We start from the raw sequence: 24,967 nt of genomic DNA, 5'->3' as shown, positions 1-24,967 counted from the left end.
AAATGATAAAAGAAAATAATAAGAGAACAAGTGGAATAAGATAAGTGGTTATGCCTATCACATATATATTTTTGAGATAAGTTGATATTATGCACTATTTAAAGTAAGGGTGGTCCTATGACGATTTGCACTACAACCGTTATTCAATGGAGCAAGAAACGTTGAGCTCCGATGGTGTAAGTTGCAGTTAGATCTGATGACCCCCAGAAAAAGAATTTAAAAATATGTTTTCTCATTGCATGACTAAATTCTGATGCACTGCTACTCCTGTCTAAATTTATTCAAGAGCACTGTTTGATAATTCCAAGAGCTTATATGAGAATTTCTTTGTTTGGGACACCTTACAATATTATCTGATTACTAGTCCCCACATATTGTATAATATATACGGTCTTTCTATTTGCAAAATGAAAATTGGCACGTGTCCATTTTGGGCCTCAGACCTTACTGCTACCCATTGACTTAGCGGTAAGGAAGGTCACACGCGTTAACCGAGTGGTAATCGTCAGCGTGCGTACAATGCCAATTACCGCCTGGTTAGTGCATTGTCCAGCACGCGTAGCAGATGCACATAAAAAATGAAATTACCACAGTTTTCTAATTATTGTTCAGGCAGTGCTTCTTCCTCAACTAGACTATTGCAACTCTTTATAATAATGTTTCAGCTGGGCTGCAGAGACATTTACAGTTTCTGCAGAATATGGCAGCAAGGTTTTGGTTTCAATAGATTTGATAGAATTACCCCTGTTTTGAATGATTTGCATTGGTTGACATTTCAAAACCTGATACAATCAATGGTACTAAGCCACTTAGATTACTTCAATGGAATTTATGCAGGATGTAAAGAATAAACCTTAAAGAAACTTAAGACCGCTCAAAACACGGCAGCTAGGCTTTTATTTGGTAAAACGCAATTTGAAAGCGCAAAACCCCTCTGCAAAAAACTACACTGGCTCCCAATCAAAGAACTCATCGCCTTCACCCTGGTTCACAAAATCATTATGGAGAAGCCCCGAGTTACATGACAGACTTGATCGACCATACCAATTAGAAATACATCCGAATCAACACAATCTTATCTAAATCTGCACTACCCAAGCTGCAAAGGACTTAAATACAAAACAACTTACGCATCTAGTTTTTCCTACATAAGCACATAACTGTAGAACGCATTACCAAAAGCCTTGAAAACGACGTACGACCACCTAAAATTCCAGAAATCACTAAAAACCAACCTGTTTAAAAAGGCATACCCTACCGATCCAACTTAAATGCCTAATCACTGCAACACAACCAAACTAAAGCACGTAATGGACATAACACAACTCTTCCATTCTCCGATTCCCTAATGTAGCTGTGACACATGAACTTGATCTTACCACAACATCACCCTGTATTTGTTCACACCGGAACCTACAAAGGCCTCTCAGGTACTATGTAAGCCACATTGAGCCTACAAATAGGTCGGAAAATGTGGGATACAAATGTAACAAATAAATAAAAAACATATACAGTTTAAAATTATTACTTTGATCCATAAATCTTTATATGGATTAAATTCTGAGGGAGTTGGGGAATTATTGAAGTTTCCATCTCAAGATCATAAACTTTGCTTCTCTAGGACTTTTTGTCTGGGTTTTCCGTTATTTAAAAATGTACGTTATAAGTCTATTCCTGATAGTTTAATTTCAGTTCAGGGAGCTAGACTCTGGAATTTATTGCCTATGAATTAAAAACAAGTGATATCACTTTTTCTTTTTCGGAAAATTTTAAAAACATATCTATGAGTTTTGATAAGTTAGTGATGCTTGAGTTTGAGAAGTTTTAAGAAGTAAATTTTAGAGGACTGATTGTTTTTTTTTATTTTTTGTAATTTTCTCTTCGAGAGAAGAGTTCTCTCATTTTTTAAAGATTGTACACTGCTGAGAAGTCCATCATGGATAATTGAGGAGTATATAAAACAAATATAAGACTAAATGGCATTGCTCCAGAATATATGGTACCATTAATAAACTTACCTCAAAGAAACACCAAATATGAGGCAAGAAACTATCTCAGACTACACCTCCCAAATTGCAAAAAAAGTGATCTACAAAACAGTCCACTCTGCAGACTACCTAGGAACCAAATGGTGGAACTCCTTACCACAAATAAGAAATATACAAGAATATAATAGATTCCGCAAAATCCTCAAACCATTCCTATTCAAACAAACCCTCACAAAGAACAACCATATCTCAAACAATTGGTTACTCTGTTTTCCATTAACTTTCTCTTTACTTCATGTACAGTTTCTCAATCATAATAGATTTTCTAAATATTAAACATCCGTAACTATCCCAGTACGTTTATGATATTGTATTGTAAAATTGGATTCATACAACAAATTACTTTCTTATGCATTATTCTTTGTTATGTATCCAATACTGTTTATTGTAAGCCACATTGAACTCAAACTTGTTTGGGATAAGGTGGGATATAAATGTCACAAATAAATAAATATAGCATAGCACTGCTCTTAATCTTGTTTAGGCCCTCCTGGTAGAGGATCATTTGAAACTTGTGAGCAGCTGGCTGGCGTTGTTAAATCTAACATTTTCTACTTATAAAGGGGTCCTTTTACTAAAGCATGCTGAAAATGGCTTGCTATAGTGTAGGCGCGGGTTTTGGGTGCGCGCCAATCCATTTTTTAGCGCACCTGTAAAAAAAGGCCCTTTTTTGCCGAAAATGGACGTGCAGCAAAATCAAAACTGCCACACATCTATTTTGGGTCTGAGACCTTACCACCAGTCGTTGACCTAGCAGTAAAGACTCACATGGTAACCGGGCGGTAATGACCTAGGCGCGCCAAATGTCACTTTGCGCACGTCCGATACATGCGCCCGAAAATAAAAAATATTTTTCAGACATGTATCAGATGAGCGCCAGAAATGAAATTACCGCAAGAGCCATGTGGTAGTCGGGCGGTAACTCCATTTTGGCGCGCGTTGGGCACGCATAGACGCTTACAAGGCTTAGTAAAAGGGCCCCAATGACTTTTCAAAATTTGAACCTGTGCCAGCACACATTTGCCTACAGCAGTTTTCATTTATGTTTTATTTGGGAAATAAAATTTGAAAACCAGGTATTATATTTATGATGCCTCACGATACAACAGAGGAAATACTGCTAGATAAAATTAATCTGGAAAAGGAGAATATAGCACAGCAAATGCTAATAACCTAATAAGTTATAAAATGTTCTCTCAAAATAGATTTCAGTTATATATATCCAAAATAAGCCTTTAGTTTAAAATATTACAGCTTTACATTTTAAAACCCTTGAAACAGAAGATGTATAATTAACTATTTGAGTAAATAGAAGTGGAAAACAGATTTTTTTTTCCAAAAATGCTTTAACAACTGTTTTACAAATGATCACATTTGCATTTCAAAAAAGTGTTCAGATGAAAAAACAAGCCTTGGCATAGATGCAATTACAGCATGTGTACACTCCAGAGTAGGTAGGCTGAAGCAAGAACTGACTAATTAATTGTAATTCATGGGAGAGGTATGAGATCTACTTTTGTTCTCAGTTACTGAGGGTCCATATGGCAGCAATTGAAAGTGGATGCAGCTGTTAGCTAGTGGCATTGCCAGTCTTTTCCATACAAAGAAAAAATACAATTTATGGAGTAAAAAAAATGATTAAACTCATACAGTGTTGCTTAAGTTATTTATTAATTCATATAGCTTTAATCCATGGTTCAATATCTTGCTGTTAACTGAATAATTATCTTTTGCATAAAAATAATGAAATTATAGTGTTTTTTATAGCCTGAAATTCTATATGCCTTGTGTCCCGCCACCCTAAAGACAGTGGTGACCTTACAGTATACACAACTTTATCTCACATGTCACATGATAATTGTATGAGTTATCTAGGAAACCTTTGCTAGAAACAGTGAAACTGAAATCCATTTGCCTAAAAATAATCATATACATATTTCCACCACTTTAACTTACATAAAATTACAGTAAACTAATAATGATGTATTAACTCAGCTGCATAATAACCACATGATACAGTTTTATCTTTAGATTTTATCTCATTCAATGATCATTTATTTCTGCACTTTTTCATCCAGACTCTATAGAGCTTAGATTTTGGCGCTGAAATTGGCGTGGATTCTATAACACCGTGCGTAACTTAATTGGCTTAACAGCACTTAAGCAATAATGAGCACTAATTGCCACTGATTAGAATTTAGACGCACAACTCGCTAAGCATATACTGTAATGATGTGCACCAAACATCTAACGCACAGAGGCAAAAAGGGGCGTGGTTATGGGGGGGTGGGCATTCCGAAATGTAGGCGCCTAGTTATAGAATATGGTCCAGTGCACCTAAATCTGTGTGCTGAGATTTACACCAGGTTTTCGTTGGCGTAAATGGATGCGCACAGATATCGGCCCTGAAATAACTAAGCATATTCTATAATCGGTGCCGATTATAGAATATGCTTAGTCGGCATTGATTTCAGCGACAATTTTTTAGGCACCATACACAGAATCTCCTCCTCCTGCAATCATGTATAAGAAGCAGTCACGACTTAAAATCAATCAACTATTTCAACAAAACAAACTGTGATGCAGATATAAACTACTAACATGTTGCAACTATAGTTATCTGTACTTCTCCCTCTTTTGATTAGTGTATTTCTATGAATGGCTTCAGTACACCCAATAGAGTCTGATCTCAAGGGAAAGAAACTAGTTGGAATAGTTCATAAAAATTATTTGGGACACACAGAAAGAGGAGCAACCATAGGCCAGTTGTGGTGGAAATCAGAGTTTTTAAAAGGAGTTGCAAGATAAAGACCCAAAATAACAAAACAAAAAGCATTGTGGCCATTTTTTTTTGTTACATTTGTACCCCGTGCTTTCCCACTCATGGCAGGCTCAATGCGGCTTACATGGGGCAATGGAGGGTTAAGTGACTTGCCCAGAGTCACAAGGAGCTGCCTGTGCCGGGAATTGAACTCAGTTCCTCAGTTCCCCAGGACCAAAGTCCACCACCCTAACCACTAGGCCACTCCTCCACTCCATAATGAAGGTAGTTCTATAAATTGGCCCCTCCATGTCGAGCACTGGATGCCAGTTCTATTATCGCATCTGTACGCCAAGATGTCTTTATAGAATACCAGTATGACTTGGCAAGGGTGCACCTAAGTTTAGGCACAGTCATTTACACCTTGTTAATGGAAGATGTAAATGGGGGTCGCCTACGTGGGCCAAGTGAGGCACGTAAAAGTATTCTATAAGTAGGGTAGAGAAAGATGAACAGAATGAATTAGTCCAAAGTATTTCAAAATACAGTTTATTAGCAACAACTCTGGAGGGTTAAACACTGTACCTTGCTTGGCCATGTTTCACCCTCATGGGCTTCTTCAGGAGCCAATGGTGCTGTCAGAACAATATAAATGTAAATACTACAAAAAGATAACATACGTAGAGGGGCATTTTCCATATGACGTCTAAGTCTAACTTTGGACATTTTGCTAAAAACTTCCAAAATTCAAGTGGGGAATATAGCCATTTTCAAAACAGAAAAACATCTATCTTTCTTTTCAAAAATGGCTGTTTGCTAGACGTTTATGTGCTCTGTGCGTTTACCTTTTTGGTCCATTTTCGAAAGAAAAAAAAACGTTGAAATGAAAATCACACAAAATCAAGCCATTGGGATGTAGGAGGAGCCAGTATTCTTAGTAGACTGGCTACACAGACATCCCAGGAGAGCAATGAGGCACCCTAGGGGGCACTGCAGTGGACTTCAATAAATGCTGCCAGATATACATCTCGTTACTACTCCCTTATCTTGTCTGCTGAGTCCCCCAATACCCACTGTTCACAACTGTACACACTACAATAGCCCTTATTGGTGAAGGGGTCATCTATATGCAGTGGCGTAGGAAGGGGGGGGGCGGTGGGGCAGTCCGCCCCGGGTGCACGCCGCTGGGGGGGTGTCGTCTCCGTTGGTTCCTTGCTCCCTCTGCCCGACGCAGCTCCCAGCGACATGGGCTCGGGGGCGGATCGGCCGTCCCGCCCGCCCCTCGCTGCCAAAGTAAGATACAATGCGCTTTGGGGGGGAGTGTGCGCGTTGGAGGAGGGGGGCGCATGCAGAGGGGGGGGCGCCACGCTGCACCCGGGGAGGGTGCGCGGCGGCAACCCGCTACGGCACTGTCTATATGTGGATACAGTGGGTTTCTGGTGAGTTTTGGAGGGCTCAGAGTTTCCACCACAAGTGTAACAGGTAGGGGGAGGTATGGGCCTCGGTCCATCTTTCTGCAGTGCACTGCACCCACCACTAGACTACTCCAGGGACCTGCATGCTGCTTCTAATGGACCAGAGTATGACATCTGAGGCTGGTAAGTAATGTTTTTAATCACATTTTTTGGGAGTGGGAGGTGGTCAGTGACCATTGGAGGAGTAAGGGGAGGCCATCCCTGATTCCCTCCAGTGGTCATCTGGTCATTTAGGGCACCTTTTTTGTGTCTTATTCATTAATAAAACAGGTCTAGCTCAAAATGTCTTAGTTTTTAAATAAATAACAAAAATCAATGAAATCATACATATTAAATAACATTAATAAGGATAAAAATGACTCATAATCCCAATACATTTATAAACAAACAAACAAAAATTCACTGAAAGCTACAATAAAAGGATTACTAACACACACGGACACCAAGATTGAGTAATACATACCCAGACTGCTGTAATAAACAGCTTACACCAAATATGATTTTAAAAAAAAGTAAAAGGTCTCAAGAAAGTGTACCAGAAACCTCTTTTGCTCTATCATTCTCTTATTATACTTTTATACACTATTATGCTCTTATTATACTTATGTTTTGTCTTGCCAGTATATAGGAGCCCACAAGGGCATACTGCCACATATAGAACCCCTATATTTTTACAGTTTGAGAATAAGAGAATATTATGACACAGATTCAAGTTTTAGTTTGTTTGCAATTTATAATAATGTATGTGATTTTATTTTTTTGTCTTTGATTGGCATGTGTTTTAGTTGTGCAGAGGCACTTATCTGGTTTGCAATTTCCTGAGTGCAGTTTATATATTTATATATGTGTTTTACATGCTCAGCTTCATATACATGCATTTTCATATTGTATCTCATGTTCCTATATGGTGTAAACATTTTTCTGTGGGCTATTAATTATCGCCATGAAACTTGTTTTGATTTCATAATGTTTTTTCTATATCGCATAAGGGCACCAGTATTATAATGTTTTTTACCAGAACAATCTTTCCTAAGCTGTTTTCAGTGTTTTTAAACTTCCCATCTGTTCCCTGATAGTTCCCATTGGTTTGAATGGCAATAGCATGTCATGTATGTCATTTTGACACAATGACTTCATTGGATGCAGTAATGGAACGCTTAGCATTTCTACTCTATTTTTTATCATTTCTTTATGTTCCTGAAGTTTATTGCAATATTAGTGCGATTTAGCTAATCTACAGTGGTGTAATTGATTCATGCAGTTTCAGTGTGATTCTGCAAGTTGAGACTTTTAATAGCGTTTTTAGGCAAGTTTGATGGTTTTAGATTATTTTTTTAGTTTTCTTTTGTTTTTCGCTTTCTTATTGAACATAGGACCAATTTTGCAGGCACCATTGTCAGATTGACATTTCATCCTTTAGATTGTGAGCTCCTTTGAGCAGGGCCTATCCTTATTTGTAAAACTGTACAGCGCTGCGTAACCCGAGTAGCGCTTTAGAAATGTTAAGTAGTAGTAGTAGTAATTTTAAGTTAAAATAATCCTTTAAGATTTATTTTACTTTTAGTTGCTTTGATTTTCATTTTCCAGTCATGTAACCAGCACCAGGCGTAGTGAATATTTGCAGAATAGTGCTTAGCCAAACTTTTGACCTTTACACACATATGTGCAAACGTATGTGCATAAATGCCATTATTCTAAACCTCAGGAGACACCTAGCCAGTCAGGTTATCAAGATATCCCCAATGAATATGTATGAGCTAGGTTTGCATGCACAGCTGTCATTATTTGCAAATCTATCTCATGCATATTCATTGTGGGTATCCTGAAAACTTGACTGGCTGAGTGTGTCCCGAGGACTGGGTTGAGAATCCTTGTTCTAAACATTTACATATGTAATGGTTGCGTAGATCTTAGTACCTATGTTATAGAATTGCTCCAAGTCACAGACATGTGCAAACACAGCACTCTAATTCATGAGGTAACTTTGTACCTCACTTGAGTAAACAAACCCCTTATAATAGCAGCTGAGTAGCAGTGGCGTAACCCTTCACAGTAATTCCAGCTCTGAACAAGAGTAAATACATTTGCCTTTTGAGGTCCAGGGTGAAAATTAAAAAACCATGCAAATGTGTGCATGCATAAACCACTGTGGACAAAGTCATGGGGTGGAACCCAGGGCACTAATAAATTGTCATTTGTAGCTCCTCCTGTTAGCACCAAATTTTTTATTTCAACTGTTCCAAGTACTTGTTTGCCTACCTCACACTCAGCATCTTTCAAAAAGATTTTTTAATGAGACTTTCTGTTTGGCTATGAGGCTTCATGGTGCAATCAGTAGGTCACTTGCCCACTGCGCCCATAATATGAGTTCAAATCCCACACTTGGACTTCTGTCATATAGCCACTTCAGTCAGTAAGAACTATTAAAATATATAGTCTTTTAAACTATTTAAAGTAGCTTTGCAAGTGCACTTTTATGCAGGCTTTTTCTCTGGAATAAACATTGGGGAGGCATCAGGTTCATTGTCACCATCCCCTGTTTACCTTTCTTCCCTGCTTTCCCTGCCTCCCATCCACTTTCCCTGCTCTCTTGTCCTGCCATGATTGCTTATGCGAATCAGGGAAGACAATACCTAACTTTAGGCGCCAGCACTTATGCCTGCTGAAAGCTAGTGTAAATGCCGGAGCCTAAGGGGTCCTTTTACTAAGGTGCGCTGAAAAATGGCTTGCAATAGTGTAGGTGCGGGTTTTGAGCTTGCGCCAATCCATTTTTCAATGCGCCTGTAAAAAAAGGCTTTTTAAAAATTTTTGACATAAATGGACATGCGACAAAATGAAAATTGCCGCGCGTCCATTTTGGGTCTGAGACCTTACCCTCGGCCATTGACCTAGCGATAAAGTCTCATGCGGTAACCAGGTGGTAATGACCTATGCATGCCAAATGCCACTTGGGCGCGCGTAGTGGACGCATGCCAAAAATGAAATTATGTCAAGGGCCACGCGGTAACTCCATTTTGCCACATGTTGATGCTTATGCGTCTAAGTAAAAGGGCCCCTAACTTAGTCACCAATTGAGTCTACTCTGTAGCAATGTGCATAAATTCTGAGAGTGCTGCTGTTCATGCCACCTTGAAATTACACATTGTAAGATTTCCGAGTACAGCGGAATACGATCTGCATGTAACTCTCAATTGATGCCAATAATTGGTTTTTAGCAGCTAATTACTGGCTGATTAATCAGTTAAGTTACACAAACAAATCAGCTATGGTTGCTGATTTGCATACAACTTTAGTCTACATATTTTATTTTATTTATTTGGATTTTGCTCACACCTTTTTCAGTAGTAGCTCAAGATGAGTTACATTTAGGTATGGAGGGCTCACAATCTAAGTTTGTACCTGAGGCAATGGAGGGTTAAGTGACTTGCCCAAGATCACAAGGAGCAGCAGTGGAATGTGAACTGGCTACCTCTGGATGTCAAGACCAGTGTTGTAACCACTAGGCCATTCCTCCACTTCCATATCTAGAATCCAGGGTTAAATGAGTACCCAGCCTTTGCCAAGGGAAGGCAATGGCAAACCACCCCACTAATAGTCTGCCAAGAAACCATCACACAGTTGGTGGCCCCGTTAAGTCATTCACAACTTGGTACTTGCATATAAGGGATCATTTCCTCCATTTGGCTGAATCCAGTTTACCTGAATGTTTGCCCTCCATAGCTCCAAAACAGCAGGACAGCAGACTGGATAGGCCATATGGTCTTTATCTGCCTTCATGTTGCTATGTCTATGAAAAAATCAACCCTCAGACAAAATTAGTTGTTAAAATTATCTAATTGTAAAGCTCTGGTGTCTTTCAGGAACACAGTGCCGTTCAGAAACTACACTGCACACAAGTAGACAAAATCGTAGCACAGTATGATAAAGAAAAGTTATCCCATGAGAAGATCTTGGAAAAGGCTATCAAAAAGAAAGGGTAAGACATAATACATTGTTTAATGGAAGAGAAAGCAGTTCTTAAAGGAACAAATAAAGCTAATTATGTTCCATCATTTAGTATATTTGTTGTTGCACCATGGCTGTAAAGAGATGTCCTCAGTTTCAAATTGTTTGCTTTTTTTTTTTTTTTTTTGCTTTGCTGACAGTGTCTCCCGAAGTTAAAAAAAAATAAATATTTTTTTCCAAAATCAAAAAATATCATATTTCCTTGTTTTAGTCAACATCCTGAAAATGTTGATTTTGTCCATTTTCCTCTTTGATCCTTTTGAAATCTGATGTAACGTGTTTAAAATACACACTGTAGACCCCACAGAGCATTGATATTGCAGTGCAAGATATTTGACTGTGTTATAAGCGAATTCATGTTGCATGGGATCTACAGTGTATTATGTAATAAAAAAAACAAAATAAGTTCCAACCCTGGACTGCATTATAAGCAGTCCCTTGTTGTATTGGGTCTTCAGCATATTGTCTGTTTCAGTATTCCAATCCAAAAAGGAGAACCAACCATGAAACTATGTTAATGTGCACTTTGGTTTCAAAAGTATGATATTGTTTTGATATTATACTGTTTTCGTGCAATAATTATAAGAATGCGGTGTTTTATTAAATGTTCTTTTATAGTAGGGAACAGTTCTTATAGAACTTAAGGGCTTCATCTTCAAAAGCTGCATGAAAATCATACACTGCAGTGCCTGGGAACAGGTTCTGGGACTGAGACCTGCACTAGCCGGAAGATGTTAACCTTAGGGGCATCACCAATTCCTTCACCCTCCACTCAAAAAATAATACAGTTTAGGAATGTGTTCCAGTAGAGATGCTTACTTGAAGTACCAAAAAAAAAAAAAGTAATCTACAGGCATCCAACTTCTTGAGTATTCTCCGAAATGAAACCCAGGCTTCTACTGTTCACTCTGAAGCTGTTTCTTCCTCCAACTCAAGGTGCCTGAAGAATGTCTTTGAATCCCTATTCAGGTTTAGAAGTCACTGCAGTACCATTTATGGTAAGCAAAGTCCATGACCAGGCGTCTATTTCTCTGATCTATGACCCCTCAGCATACAGGATTCTGCTTCTCTGAATCTCCTGTTGACTCACTCCAAAAGCAGTCCTGGAAGCTCCACATCTCCTAATGGAAAGAAACAGGATTTTCTTGCTCCTTCTTGTGGAACATCTGAGAGCACAGACTCCCTCTTCCCAGGACAAATCCCTCCTTTCAGTTCCCTTCTCCACCACTGCCAACTCCAGGCTCCGCTCATTCTGCCTTGCCTCACCCTATGCCTGGAACAATCTTCCTCAACCCCTAAGCCAAGCCCCCCCCCTACCCATCTTCAAATCTCTACTTAAAGCTCACCTCTTCAATGCTGCTTTCGGCACCTAACCTTCCGTGAAATATAGTATGCCCTATTAGTCGGACTCTTCACTTGTCTTTGACTGTACACTTGTCTCTAGGTTGTACACCTGTCTTTTAGATTGTAAGCTCCTTGAGCAGGGACTGTCCTTCTATGTTTGAATTGTACAGCGCTGCGTAACCCTGGTAGCGCTTTAGAAATGTTAAATAGTAGTAGTAGTAGTAGTAGTAGTAGTAGTAGTCTTCTCCCAGGGTTGACAACATGTTTCTAACCTGTCCCACCCTTCAAAGTGGTCAGCACCTCCTCTTTCTTTCTTAGATCTCTATTTCTGAATCACTCCATGCTTGGAAAGTTCCTTGTCATAGACACAAAACTTACTTTGGTGGAGCCCTAGGGGTCTCAACATCTATTTAAGAAATTGCTTAGAATGCTAACATATTCAAGAATGATCCCCTTTTTTTGGATTGCTTCTTAGAGTTCATCTTCTATTGTCTTATATTCTGGGAAATGCTAGTAAATGTAATAAACAAATTTTAAACAACAAGGTAATAAATAGAAATAAAACCAAAAAGAAGATAAAATGATACCTTTTTTATTGGACTAACAATACATTTTTTCACTAGTTTTTGAAGGCAATTCCTTCTTTTTGGGTCAGAATATATACGTGAAACATAACAGCAGTCCAATGACAGTCTCAAGGGGAAAGGGTTGGAAGGGCTAAGAAATAGGAAAAGATAGATGGGTGATCAGAGAGTGACAAAGCAGTGTAATTTTATGGTTTATAATTAAATTTAAGTCCTTTCAGGTGGGGGTAAAAAAAAATAAAATCCTGCTCTACATACAAAACACCAGGGTGCTATTCACCTTCATAACATGAGATAGTTGTTTGGATACAGACTACCTGGGAATATTATGCTTGAAAATGTAGGTACACTTGTACCTGCTATTTCTACAAGTTGACTTCCACATTTATTTATTTATTTATTTATTTATTGCATTTGTACCCCACATTTTCCCACCTATTTGCAGGCTCAATGTAGCTTACATAGTACCATCAAAGGCGTTTGCCCAGTCGGTGGTTAACAAATACAAAGTTGTATGGTGATCGTATGAGGTATAAGTGGGGGGGGGGGGTCGGAATGGATGCAGATTGCGTGTAGTCTTCTTCGATCATTGTCATGCTGTGTTGGTAGGTGAAGAGGGTTACGTGGGGTCGTTGGGGTAGGCCTTTTTGAAGAGGTTGTTTTTTAGTGATTTCCTGAAGTTCTGGTGATCGTAAATTGTTTTCACAGCTTTTGGGAGCCCATTCCATAGTTGTGCACTTATATAGAAGAAGCCGGCTGCGTAAGTTGTTTTGTATTTCAGTCCTTTGCAATTTGGGTAGTGTAGGTTTAGGTAAGATCTTGACGATATGACTTTGTTTCTTATTGGTAAGTCTATAAGATCTGTCATGTATCCTGGGACTATGCCGTATATGATTTTGTGGACTAAGGTGCAGATTTCGAAGATGATCCATTCTCTAAAATGCCCATTTTTATTGGTAGCAAATCATCAAAGGAGCTGATCTCTCTTCCTAGTTCCATAGTTGGATAATTAGATCACTTTAGGGGTCTTTTACTAAACTGTGATAAGTGTGTGCTTACTGGAACTTTAAATGAGTGGGGGGGGGGCAGAGTGGGTGTTTCTGCGCTAATCAGTAAGGGGCCCTTTTACAAAGCGGCGGTAAGCCCAATGCAGGCCTACTGCACACTAATCTGGAGCTACCGTCGGCCCAACGTGGGCGCCAGCGCTAGTTCCATCCTCAGCACGCGCCATTTCCTAGGCTAGAGAAAATCGGCCCATATTTTTTAGCACAGCACTAACCCGGCAATAATTGGGCAGTGCCGTGTGTTACCCGGTTACCTCCAGGTTAGCGCAGGAGCCCATACCACTACCTCACTGGGTGGCGGTAAGTGCTCCCCTCCCCTGCATGGCCGTGGTAACAGCAATCTTACCTCATGGTCATGGTTATTCTCAGGCTTTTTTTACCTGCTGCAGTAAAAAGGGCCACAGCGTATGGCAAAAAACAGCCCCCCGCTGCTAGGCAGAGCCTTTTTTACCGCAGCTTGATAAAAGGACACCATTTGTGCAGCTACATTACCTTGTACTAACTGATTAGCGCGGCGTTACTACATGAGCCCTTACCTCCTACAAAATAGGTGTCGGTAACTGCTGACATGGTAATGCTTTTTAATGGCCTTGCGCTTATGGCAACATTAGCTCATGGCTATTAATGGGAAAAAAAAGATCAGCCATTTTGCTCTGCAGTAAAAATGACCTTAGCACATGGGTAAAAAAAATCTGCGTAAAGGCATGCTAAGGACACTTTATACTACAGCTTAGTAAAAAGACCCCTTAGAAAATCTACCCAAGTATACAGTATATCACATGTGTGAATATGCCATAATGAGGACACCAGTATATGATTATAGAATCCACTGGCTTTACTTTTGGTTACAAGGGGAAATTATCCTTCCTCTTCTTTCACAAAAGTGAAAAGGCTGAGCAGAGAAATCAGTACTGTGGTATTTTTACTTTAGTTTATTACAATTTGATATACCGCTTTGCCAGAAGGATCACAGCGGTGTACAATAAAAATGTAAACATCGGAGAATAAAAAGAAAGGAACTCGGAGAAATAAGCATTCATTGAATACACATAGCTACAACATATACCAATAATAAAAAAAAAATAAACACCAGGACGAAGTACGAGGCAGCCTTAACAACCTGAAATTTGGCTTTCCAAAAGCTGACTGGAAAAAATTAGCCTTTAAACAAGCTTTAAATTTACTCCTAATGCTAACAGGATTAATTTTGCTTTAATTTCTATTTTTTATATTGTTTCTGTTTAGCTTAAATTTTTTTTATAATAGTATTAGAAAGGAAAATATGTTAATGGCTGCAATTTTCTATTTGTTTGGATTAGTGGAAATAACTGTCTCGAACTGAAGAAAGAAACAGAAATCAAAATACAAAATTTAACATCAGATCATAACTCTAAGGTAAGAAAATCAGCAACTCTGATATATTTAGCACAAATTGAATGGTTTATGATGTATTACATTTAATATACACCGCCTTTCCTATAGACATAAAGGGCCTAAAAAATCTGCACAGTAAACATTTTCGCCTAAGCGTATTCTATAAGCGGCAGCTAGATTTAGGCGCGATGTACAGAATACGCTTAGTTGACATCCCAGTGCCTAAAACTATGTGCCTCCATTTATACCAACAAAAATGTGGCGTAAATCCCTGCACCTAGATTTACAAACACTGGACCATATTCTATAACCATGAGTATAAATTTTGGAATGCCCACAAAATGCCCATTTCCCCACCCGTAGCCAACCCCTTTCAAACTGCGCACATTCGAATTTAGGCACAGTTCATTAGAGAATACGCTTAGCGAGTTGTGCATGTAATTCTAATTATTGCCAGTTAGTGCTTATTATTGCTTGTTAAGTGCTGTTATCCTCACTGATTAGCTTGTTAAGCCAATTAAGTTATGCGCGCTATTATAGAATACGCCTAGATTTCAGCATGGATCTCTAGGCATGCTATATAGATTCCGGGAGAGAGCGGTAATTTTTAAAGTCATTTACACAAAGAAAACAAAGACTTAAGAATGGCATCTGTTAAAACTGCACATATACTCCCAAATTCTACAAGTGGCGCTCAAAATTGCCACACAATTTAATTAAATAATGAACCAATTAGTGCCAATTATTGGCCACTAACAATCAAGATGTCCTATAATCTAGGATTACTCAGAGTTTTAGCAGTAGCTGCTGCGTTTTGCTTGAAATTTCCCTCAAAATGTTTGGCTAATCTTTAGGATATAAAACGTGTTTTCTTTGAGACGCATCAATTGGAAAGACTAATATTGGATAAGGAGAATACATGGAGGGGCATAATCGAAAGGGACGTCCAAGTTTTGTTGAGGACGTCCTCACAAAATGTCCCGATGGAGGGGCAGGGAAACCCGTATTATTCAAACAAGATGGACGTTCATCTTTCATTTCGGTAATACGGTCGGGTATGTCCAAATCTTGAAATTTTGGTCGTCCCTAGACTTGGTCATTTCTGATTTTCAGCGATAATGGAAACCAAGGACGTCTATCTCAGAAACGACCAAGTGCAAGCCATTTGGTCGTAGGAGGAACCAGCATTTGTAGTGCACTGGTCCCCCTGAGATGTCAGGACACCAACCGGGCACCCTAGGGGGCACTGCAGTGGACATCAGAAATTGCTCCCAGGAACATAGCTCCCTTACCTTGTGTGCTGAGCCCCCCAACCCCCCTAAAACCCACTACCCACAACTGTACACCACTACCATAGCCCTTACAAGCGAAGGGGGGTACCTAGATGTGGGTACAGTGGGTTTGTGGTGGGTTTTGGAGGGCTCGCTGTTTCCTCCACAAACGTAAAAGGTAGGGGGGTGGGCCTGGGTCCGCCTGTCTGAAGTGCATTACACCCACTAAAACTGCTCCAGGGACCTGCATACTGCTGTGATGGACCTGAGTATGACATCTGAGGCTGGCATAAAGGCTGGCAAAAAATATTTTGAAAGATATTTTTTGAGGGTGGGAGGGGGTTAGTGACTGCTGGGGGAGTAAGGGGAGGTCATCTCTGATTCTCTCCGGTGGTCATCTGGTCATTTCGGGCACCTTTTTGTGCCTTGGTCGTAAGAAAAACACGACCAGGTAAAGTTGTCCAAGTGCTCGTCAGGGACGCCCTTTTTTTTCCATTATGGGTCGAGGGCATCCATGTGTTAGGCACGCCCAAGTCCCACCTTCAGTACGCCACCGATATGCCCCCTTGAACTTTGGCCGTCCCTGCAACGGAAAGCAGTTGGGGACGTCCAAAATCGGCTTTCGATTATACCGATTTGGACGAACCTGGGAGAAGTACGTCCATCTTGTGATTTGTGTCGAAAGATTGGCGTCCTTCTCTTTCGAAAATGAGCCCCAATAGTGTCATCATGGGTGGGTTATTAGTATAAGACCTCCAAGCTAATTGTGGCTTGTTTTAGTCTGATTTCCTAAGAGTGTAATTATTTTCTTACCATCTCTGTCTTCTCAAGTGATGTGGACTAGATTGTTTTCCTTATTTTGTTTGTGCTTATTGTACTAAAAGTTCAAATAAATTAAAAAGAAAAAGAAAAAAAGATGTCCTGTAATCCAACAACTCTTAGGTTTTTTTCCAACATTAGGGGGAGATTCTATATATGGCACCTAAAAAATTGGCAGAGAAATCAATGCCAACTAAGCATATTCTATAAGCAGCGCCTAGATTTAGGCGCGGGATATAGAATATGTGTAGTTGATATCTCAGCGCTTAAAACTACACACCTCCATTTACACCAACGAAAACATGGCGTAAATACCAGCGCATAGATTTAGGTGCACTGGGCTATATTCTATAATTACGTGTGTAAATTTCGGAAAGCCCACAAAATGCCCATTTCTCTGCCCATTAGCACGCTCCTTTTTCCTGCATGCATTAGAAGTTAGGTGCACTGCATTACAGAATGCGCTTAGCGAGTTGTGTGCATAAATTCTAATTATTGCCAATTAGTGCTCATTATTGCTTGTTAAAAGCTGTTATCAACGCTGATTAGCTTGTTAAGCCAATTAAGTTTAGATCTCTAGGCACAATATATAGAATCCGGGGTTAATGGTAAATGATGGGCCCTTAACCAGTCTGATGTAGCTTCTAAGCCAATTTGCAACCTGGATATATCCAGGATCTGGGGGGAAACCCTTGCAATGATTAAAATATCATCAGCATAACAGTAAGTTCTTAGTCCAAAACTCTGTATCAAGGTGAGTAGTGGGTTAAGATACAAATTAAACAATGGGTGAGAGCGCAGAGCCCTGGGGGATACCACATTCTAATTGAAGAGGGGTTAGCATTTGCACAATTACTTTATAAGAGAGCTTTTATTGCAAGGTGTTTATACATTGTGGATCTTTATTCAAATGGATGTAACCTGGCAGCAAGGGCTTCTGCTTAGTTAAACTGTGCTCAGTGAATCAGCACCCGATATTCAGTAGCAGTTAACCGATTAGTACCACTGAATATCACCACTAATAGGCCATCCCTTAACCAGATTCAGGGGCGGAGTTAGGGTGGAGCAGCAACTTAACCGGTTACTGGCAATTTTCAGTCTTCTAACCAGCTAAGTACCTGTTTAAAGTTAGCACAACAAACAGCTGTCCTAACTTTGTGGTAAGCTAACCAGGCACCAGACTGGTGCCCGGTTAGCTTCTAGGTTGGCAATCATACCTGGATATTCAATGCTGGAAGCTGTGCATGTCTAGATTGGTGTTGTGTTTTTGTTTTTTGTTTTTGTTTTTCTAGCAAAGACTATCTTATTTCATATTTTATTATATGGTGTTGATTGATTATTATTTTACTAGATGGCGGTAGGGCTACTGCGCAGGTAGCACACTGGAAATCAGCACTACTACTGGGCATGCCCAAGCACCCAGCAGTAATTCTTATTTTGGCGTGCGCCATTTCCCACGCCAGAAATTAATTTTTGTATTTTCTGGTGCAGGGCAGGGAGTAGGCATGAGCCCTTACTGCCTGCTAAATAGAAGGTGGTAAAGGCTCAGGCAGTCAATCATCGTGCGCCAATATTTTCATTAGCACACTGCCATAAAGGACCTCCATTGAAAAAAAGGGTTTTTACTGCCACAGTAGTAAGTGGCCTCGGTGCGCGCCAGGTCCACATGCCTACACTAGCACAGGCTACTTACTGCCTCATCTTAGTAAGAACATAAGTATAAGAACATGAGCATTCCCATACTGGGACAGACCGAAAGTCCATGAAGCCCAGTATCTTGTTTCCAACAATGGCCAATCCAGGTCACAAGTACCTAGCAAGATCCCAGAACAGTAAAACAGATTTTATGCTGCTTATCCTAGAATAAGCAGTGGATTTTCTCAAGTCCATCTTAATAATGGCTTATTGACTTTTAGGAAATTATCCAAACCTTTTTTAAACTCTGCTAAACTAACTGCTTTTACCACATTCTCTGGTAACCAATTCCAGAGTTTAATTACTCATTGAGTGAAGAAATATTTTCTCTGGCTTATTTTAAGTTTACTACTTAGTAGTTTCTTTGCGTGCCCCCTAGTACTTGTATTTTTGGAAAAAATAAACAAGCAATTCACATCTACCTGTTCCACTCCACTCAGTATTTTATATACCTCTATCATATCTCCCCTCAGCTGTCTCTTCTCCAAGCTGAAGAGCACTAGCCTCTTTAGCCTTTCCTCATACAGAAGTCATCCCATCTCCTTTATCATTTTCCTCGTCCTATGTAATTCCCAGGTTTTGTTCTGGTTTCTTTATTTGTGATCCTCTTAGAACTGAATAAGTACCAGCAGAATATAAACTTTGATGTTATGTTATATTGTGTGATATACTGGGTTAGTTCATCCTGGAGCCAGAAGCTGCTTATCGCTATGGACTCAATATCAAGCCATGTAGGTGTTTTACAATCATTTAGGGATTCTTTGGGGGGGGGGTACAAAAATCAGTACACTCGATATTCAGCTGGTGCCGGTGAATATTTTTAAAACACTCACTGCTGCTGCCTAGACTAGACCCGGATAGGGCCCTGGGTCAGCAGCAATACCCGGAAGTTATGCAGGTATGGCTGATGTTAAGTGCCATACTCCCATAGCTAAACCAGGCAAAGTTAAGACTGCTATTTTAAGCTGTCATGCTTGCCCAGTTAGTTATGTGGGCATGCACACACTGAATATTGTGAATAGAGTGGAGGAGTGGCCTAGTGGTTAGGGTGGTGGACTTTGGTCCTGGGGAACTGAGGAACTGAGTTCAATTCCCATTTCCGGCACAGGGAGCTCCTTGTGACTCTGGGCAAGTCACTTAACGCTCCATTGCCCCATGTAAGCTGCATTGAGCCTGCCATGAGTGGGAAAGCACGGGGTACAAATGTAACTAAAATAAATAAAAATATTGCTGGCAACCGTAACTTCAGAAACAGCCCTGACATTTTCTCTAGACCACCCCAGCACTGCTCAGACAGAGCTGCAACAGTCACAGGACATATTCAATGGTTCAGTGCCGCTGAATATCGCCTCCCAGTCAGCTCAGAATGATTTAACCAGGAAGGAGCCTCTCTCATTTATTTATTTATTTATTTAAAGTTACACCCTACCTGTAAAATACATTAATCATCTAGTTATGGTTTCCTTTGCGCAGGTGAAAGATATTGTAGCACAACACACGAAAGAATGGTCAGAGATGATTAATACTCATACTGTGGAAGAGCAAGAGCTTCGAGATACACATCTCAGCCAGCAGTGTGAGCTGCTGAAGAAACTGCTAATCAGCGTTCAGGAACAACAGACCCAACAACTAAAGCTTTCTCAAGAGAGGTGAGCAAAGATGGCAGTCACCATGTAGGCCTCTAAGCTCACATCCAAATAGATTTGGCATTAGCTAGCATTCATGTTTCTCTAAGTAGTTCATGATACAAGGATGTCATAGTAGATGACGACAGAGAAAGACCTGCACAGTCCATCCAGTCTGCCCAACAATATAAACTCATATGTGCTACTTTTTGTGTATACCTGTCCTTGATTTGTATCTGCCATTTTCAGGTCACAGACCGTAGAAGTCTGCCCAGCACTAGCCCCGCCTCCCAACCACTAGCCCCACCTCCCACCACCGGCTCTGCCACCCAATCTCCGCTAAGCTACTCATACTGTGGAAGAGCAAGAGCTTCAAGATACACATATTTGTCATATATGTGAGTTCTGTTGAGTAAAAATATAAGGAGACAATATTGAAAGATATTATTAAATATTATATTCTATGTTTTCAAAGATGCTAAACTGGGATCCAGTTTCAAACTCAAATTAAATCTGGAAGAGACTAAATTCCTCATACTTACCAATCACAATCAACCCATTTCATTAAAAAACTTCATTATTGGCAACACATCATATGCCTTAGATTAATCGATGAAAATCCTGGGCATCACCATTGACCAGCATTTATCATTCGAAGCTGAGGTCTCAAAGGTGGTCTCGAGCGTCTTCCATACACTATGGAAGTTAAAAACATTGCATCCTTTCTTCCCAAGTTCCACATTTCATACTATCACCCCATCTCTGGTGCTATCCAAATTTGGTTATTGTAATTGTCATATATGTGGGTTTTGAAATCTCGCTCCTTAAAAAATTATGAACAGCACAAAATACCTCTACCCACCTTCTATGCAGTGCTTCTCGCTTTGAGAAGGCTTCCCCTCTCTTGTTAAAACACTGGCTTCCCATAAATGCCAGGATCACCTTTAAAATATGCTCGACTATTTACCAAATCATATATGGTTTATCACCCTCCTACATTCAACAGCTAATTGATTTACCTTCACGTAATACAGTAAAAACATCTAGAGAATACCTTCACTCCATTATCCAAGCTGCAAAGGTCTTTCTTACAAATCAATCATTGTTGCAGACTTCACATATCAGAATACCAAACTTTGGAATTCTCTACCCAAGCAATTAAGGTACTTAGAAGATTATCTGAGATTTTGTAAATTACTAAAAGCTTTTATGTTAAGTACATATCTTATCAAAAGACAATAAACTAATGTTTCATATCTCTTATATGTTCTTATACTCTAGCCTAGCTTCATGACAAATACATAATTATTCCTAATATGTTAAATGTTATAATTAATTATCTGACTGTATTATACGTTTGATGTTTTTCCTTGAATGTAAGCCACATTGAATCTGAGCTTGTTTGGGATAATATGGGATACAAATGTTGTAATAATAATAATCATCATCTATAATATGATAATATCACAGGACAAAGTGAAAATAAGAATTGCCACACTGGGTTAGACCAGTGGTCCATCTAGACCAGTATTCTTCTTCCAGCTGTGGCCAATCTACGTCACAAGTACCTGGCAGAAACCCAAATCGCAGCAACATTCCATGCTACTAGTCTCAAGGCATTAAGGTGCTCTTTTACTAAGCAGCGGTAAGTCCAATGTGGGCTTACCTCTCGCCATTCTGGAACTACCACCGGCCCAACACAGGTGCCAGCAGTAGTTCAGCCCCCCCAGTGTGCAACATTTCCGGTGCTAGCAGAAATATTTGAAAAATGATTCTGCAGGGGTTACCCAGTGGTAATTGGGTCCTGCGGTTACCGCCAGGTTAGTGCAGGAGCCCTTACTGCCACCTCAGTGGGTGGTGTTAAGTGTTCCTCCCCACAAGTTCAATCTTACCACAAGGCCATTTGTTTTTTTGGCCTTTTTATCCACTGCAGTAAAAAGGGCCTCAGTGCACGGCAGAAATGGCCCCCACAGCTAGCACAGGGCCCTTTTTACCACAGCATAGTAAAAAGGGTCCCTAAGCTAGCAGCATCATAGTATGGTTTAAAAAAGATGTGCTCACAGAGTTTAAAATGTCCTTTCATCACCATGAGATTGCATACACAGATATTTTGATTTGTAAAGGCACATATGGTTTTAGTACAACTATTTATTTAACACCTACAGATAGGAACAGATATTTAGAATACAGTAGTTTTCACAAGAGTCTTAAGAGCCATTTGCCTTACAGTCAATTTCTTTAGTTGTGTAGACTATGCTTTGACTTTGCAGAATTCAAGAAACAGGCTGAAATCATGATTGATAAGTTCAAAATTAGGGGCTATCTGAGCAAATGTATTAATGAATGCTGTATGACAAAGAGGGGTCCAGGTAGTCTGTGCACTTCAATTTTCTACATGGCATTGAGGGGTCCTTTTACTAAGTGGAGATGTGGCACTGAGTGGAGGAGTGGCCTAGTGGTTAGAGCTGTGGTCTTGCAATCCAGAGGGTGGCTGGTTCAAATCCCACTGCTGCTCCTTTTGATCTTGGGCAAGTCACTTAACTCTCCATTGCCTCATTTACAAACTTAAATTGTGAGCCCTCTTGGCACAGAGAAATATCCAGTGTACCTGAATGTAACTCACCTTAAGCTAAGTGGCTTCCCTCATGTCCATCTCAATAACAGACCTTGGACTTTTCCTCCAGTAACTTTTCCAAACCTTTTTTTAAACCCAGATACGCTAACCGCTGTTACCACATCCTCCAGCAGTGAGTTCCAGTTCGTAGAGTGAAAAAATATTTCTTCCTATTTGTTTTAAAAGTATTCCCATTCAGTTTCATTGAGTGTCCCCTAGTCTTTGTACTTTATGAATGAGTGAAAAATCGATTCACTTCCACTGGTTCCACACCACTCAGGATTATGCAGACCTCAATCATATCCCCCCTAAGTCATCTCTTTTCCAAGCTGAAGAGCTCTAACCTCTTTAGCCTTTCCTCATATGGAAGGAGTTCCAGCCCCTTATCATTGTGGTCGCTCTTCTTTGAACCTTTTTTTAATTCTCCTGTACCTTTTTTGAGATACGGCGACCAGAATTGAACATGATACTCAAGGTGAGGCCACATAATGGAGTGATACAGAGGCATTATAATATTTTTGGTCTTATTTTGCATCCCTCTCCTAATAATTCCTAGCATCCTGTTTGGGTTTTTTTTTTGGCTGCCACCGCACACTGAACAGAACATTCTATGTATTCCTTCACATTGCTAACTTCTCATGTCAGCCAAAATTCTGCAGTTTCTATTGCTGCCAAAAATTATGGAGAATGTCTAAAATATTGTTTGCAGCATGAGAAAAAAATGTTCTGAGTAAAATATGTGGAGGGGCATAATGGAACGGGGTGCCCAAGTTTTCCTGGGGCCGTCCTCGCAGGACGGCTCCGTGATGGGGCGGGGAAACCTGTATTATCGAAACAAGATGGGTGTCCATCTTTCATTTCGATAATACGGTCGGGGACACCCAAATCTCAGCATTTAGGTCGACCTTAGAGATGGTCGTCCCCAGAGATGGTCGTCCCCGGTTTTCGGCGATAATGGAAACCGAGGACGCCCATCTCAGAAATGACCAAATCCAAGCCATTTTGTTGTGGGGGGAGCCAGAATTCCTAGTGCATTGGTCCCCCTCACATGCCAGGACACCAACCGGGCACCCTAGGGGGCACTGCAGGTGCATAGGTCCCTTACCTTGTGTGCTGAGCCCCCCCCAAACTCCCACTCCCCACAACTGTGCACCACTACCATAGCCCTAAGGGGTGAAGGGGGGCACATGCATGTGGGTACAGTGGGTTTTGAAGGGCTCACATTTACCACCACAAGTGTAACAGGTAGGGGGGGGGGGGGTGGGCCTGGTCTGCCTGCCTGAAGTGCACTGCACCCACTAAAACTGCTCCAGGGACCCGCATACTGCTGTCATGGAGCTGGGTATGACATTTGAGGCTGGCATAGAGGCTGGCAAAAAAAACAAATTAAGTTTTTTTTTAGGGTGGGAGGGGGTTGGTGACCGGTGGTTATCTGGTCAGTTCGGGCACCTTTTTGAGGCTTGGTTGCAAGAAAAAATGGACCAAGTAAAGTCAGCCAAGTGCTCATCAGGGATGCCTTTTTTCAATTATTGGCCGAGGACGCCCATCTCTTAAGCACGCCCCAGTCTCTCCTTCACTACACTGCCGACACGCCCCCGTGAACTTTGGTCATCCCCACGACGGAAAGCAGTTGAGGGCGCCCAAAATCGGCTTTCAATTATGCCGATTTGGGCGACCCTGAGAGAAGGACGCCCATCTCCCGATTTGTGTCAGAAGATGGGCGCTCTTCTCTTTCTAAAATAAGCCTGATGGTCATTTAAACTGCTGAAGAATTCTATGAAACAGTGTGGTTACTTCTGCCTCTGTGGGTGGAGGAGAGTAGTTTTTTGACTGAGGATTTTGCTCAGGTAGATGCTTAATTACGCAGGTAAAATGATTTTGAAATAGTCCTTGTGGAGCTTGGCTGGTTTGAGGAGGTGAGATCTTTGGGCACTTCTCTGCTGTAATTTTTTTCCGATAATTGTGGGGTCAAAAATTACATATTTACTGGCAATTAGTAAACATATAACTCTATTTGTAGATTTTAAAAGCTTATACAGATAGAACTGGGGTGAAAATTTATCTAACCATCTCAGCACTATTCATATAGTAAGGGATGGTTCAGCAGCATGGCCAGAAGTCAAGTTTTGGGTGGGCCATCAGGTAAGTTGGGTGGGCACATATTTTTCTCTACCCACCTCCCCACTCTGCCATCCCTGTCTTGCTGCTACCCCACCAAACATTTAAAATGAAATGCCTTAGCAAACAGGGATTTGGGCAGAGAGAGAGAGAGAGAGAGGGTTTATAAG

At 40.4% G+C, this 24,967-nt stretch overlaps 1 protein-coding gene across 1 annotated transcript in view; it reads left to right on the top strand.

Annotated features, from left to right (window-relative positions):
• The window catches only part of LOC115459092 (1-phosphatidylinositol 4,5-bisphosphate phosphodiesterase beta-4-like), a gene marked incomplete at its 3' end in the record, with an annotated part of 136,405 nt that overhangs the window by 92,116 nt on the left and 19,322 nt on the right, over positions 1–24,967 (top strand). Inside the window, 3 exon segments of the mRNA XM_030188958.1 lie at positions 10,145–10,260; positions 14,601–14,676; positions 19,914–20,089. Of these exon segments, the coding sequence (XP_030044818.1) occupies positions 10,145–10,260; positions 14,601–14,676; positions 19,914–20,089 (368 nt within the window).

The sequence above is a fragment of the Microcaecilia unicolor genome, unplaced genomic scaffold (genome assembly GCF_901765095.1).
Source record: "Microcaecilia unicolor unplaced genomic scaffold, aMicUni1.1, whole genome shotgun sequence".
Classification (NCBI taxonomy): Eukaryota; Metazoa; Chordata; class Amphibia; order Gymnophiona; family Siphonopidae; genus Microcaecilia; species Microcaecilia unicolor.
This window is presented reverse-complemented; position numbering and strand designations above follow the sequence as displayed.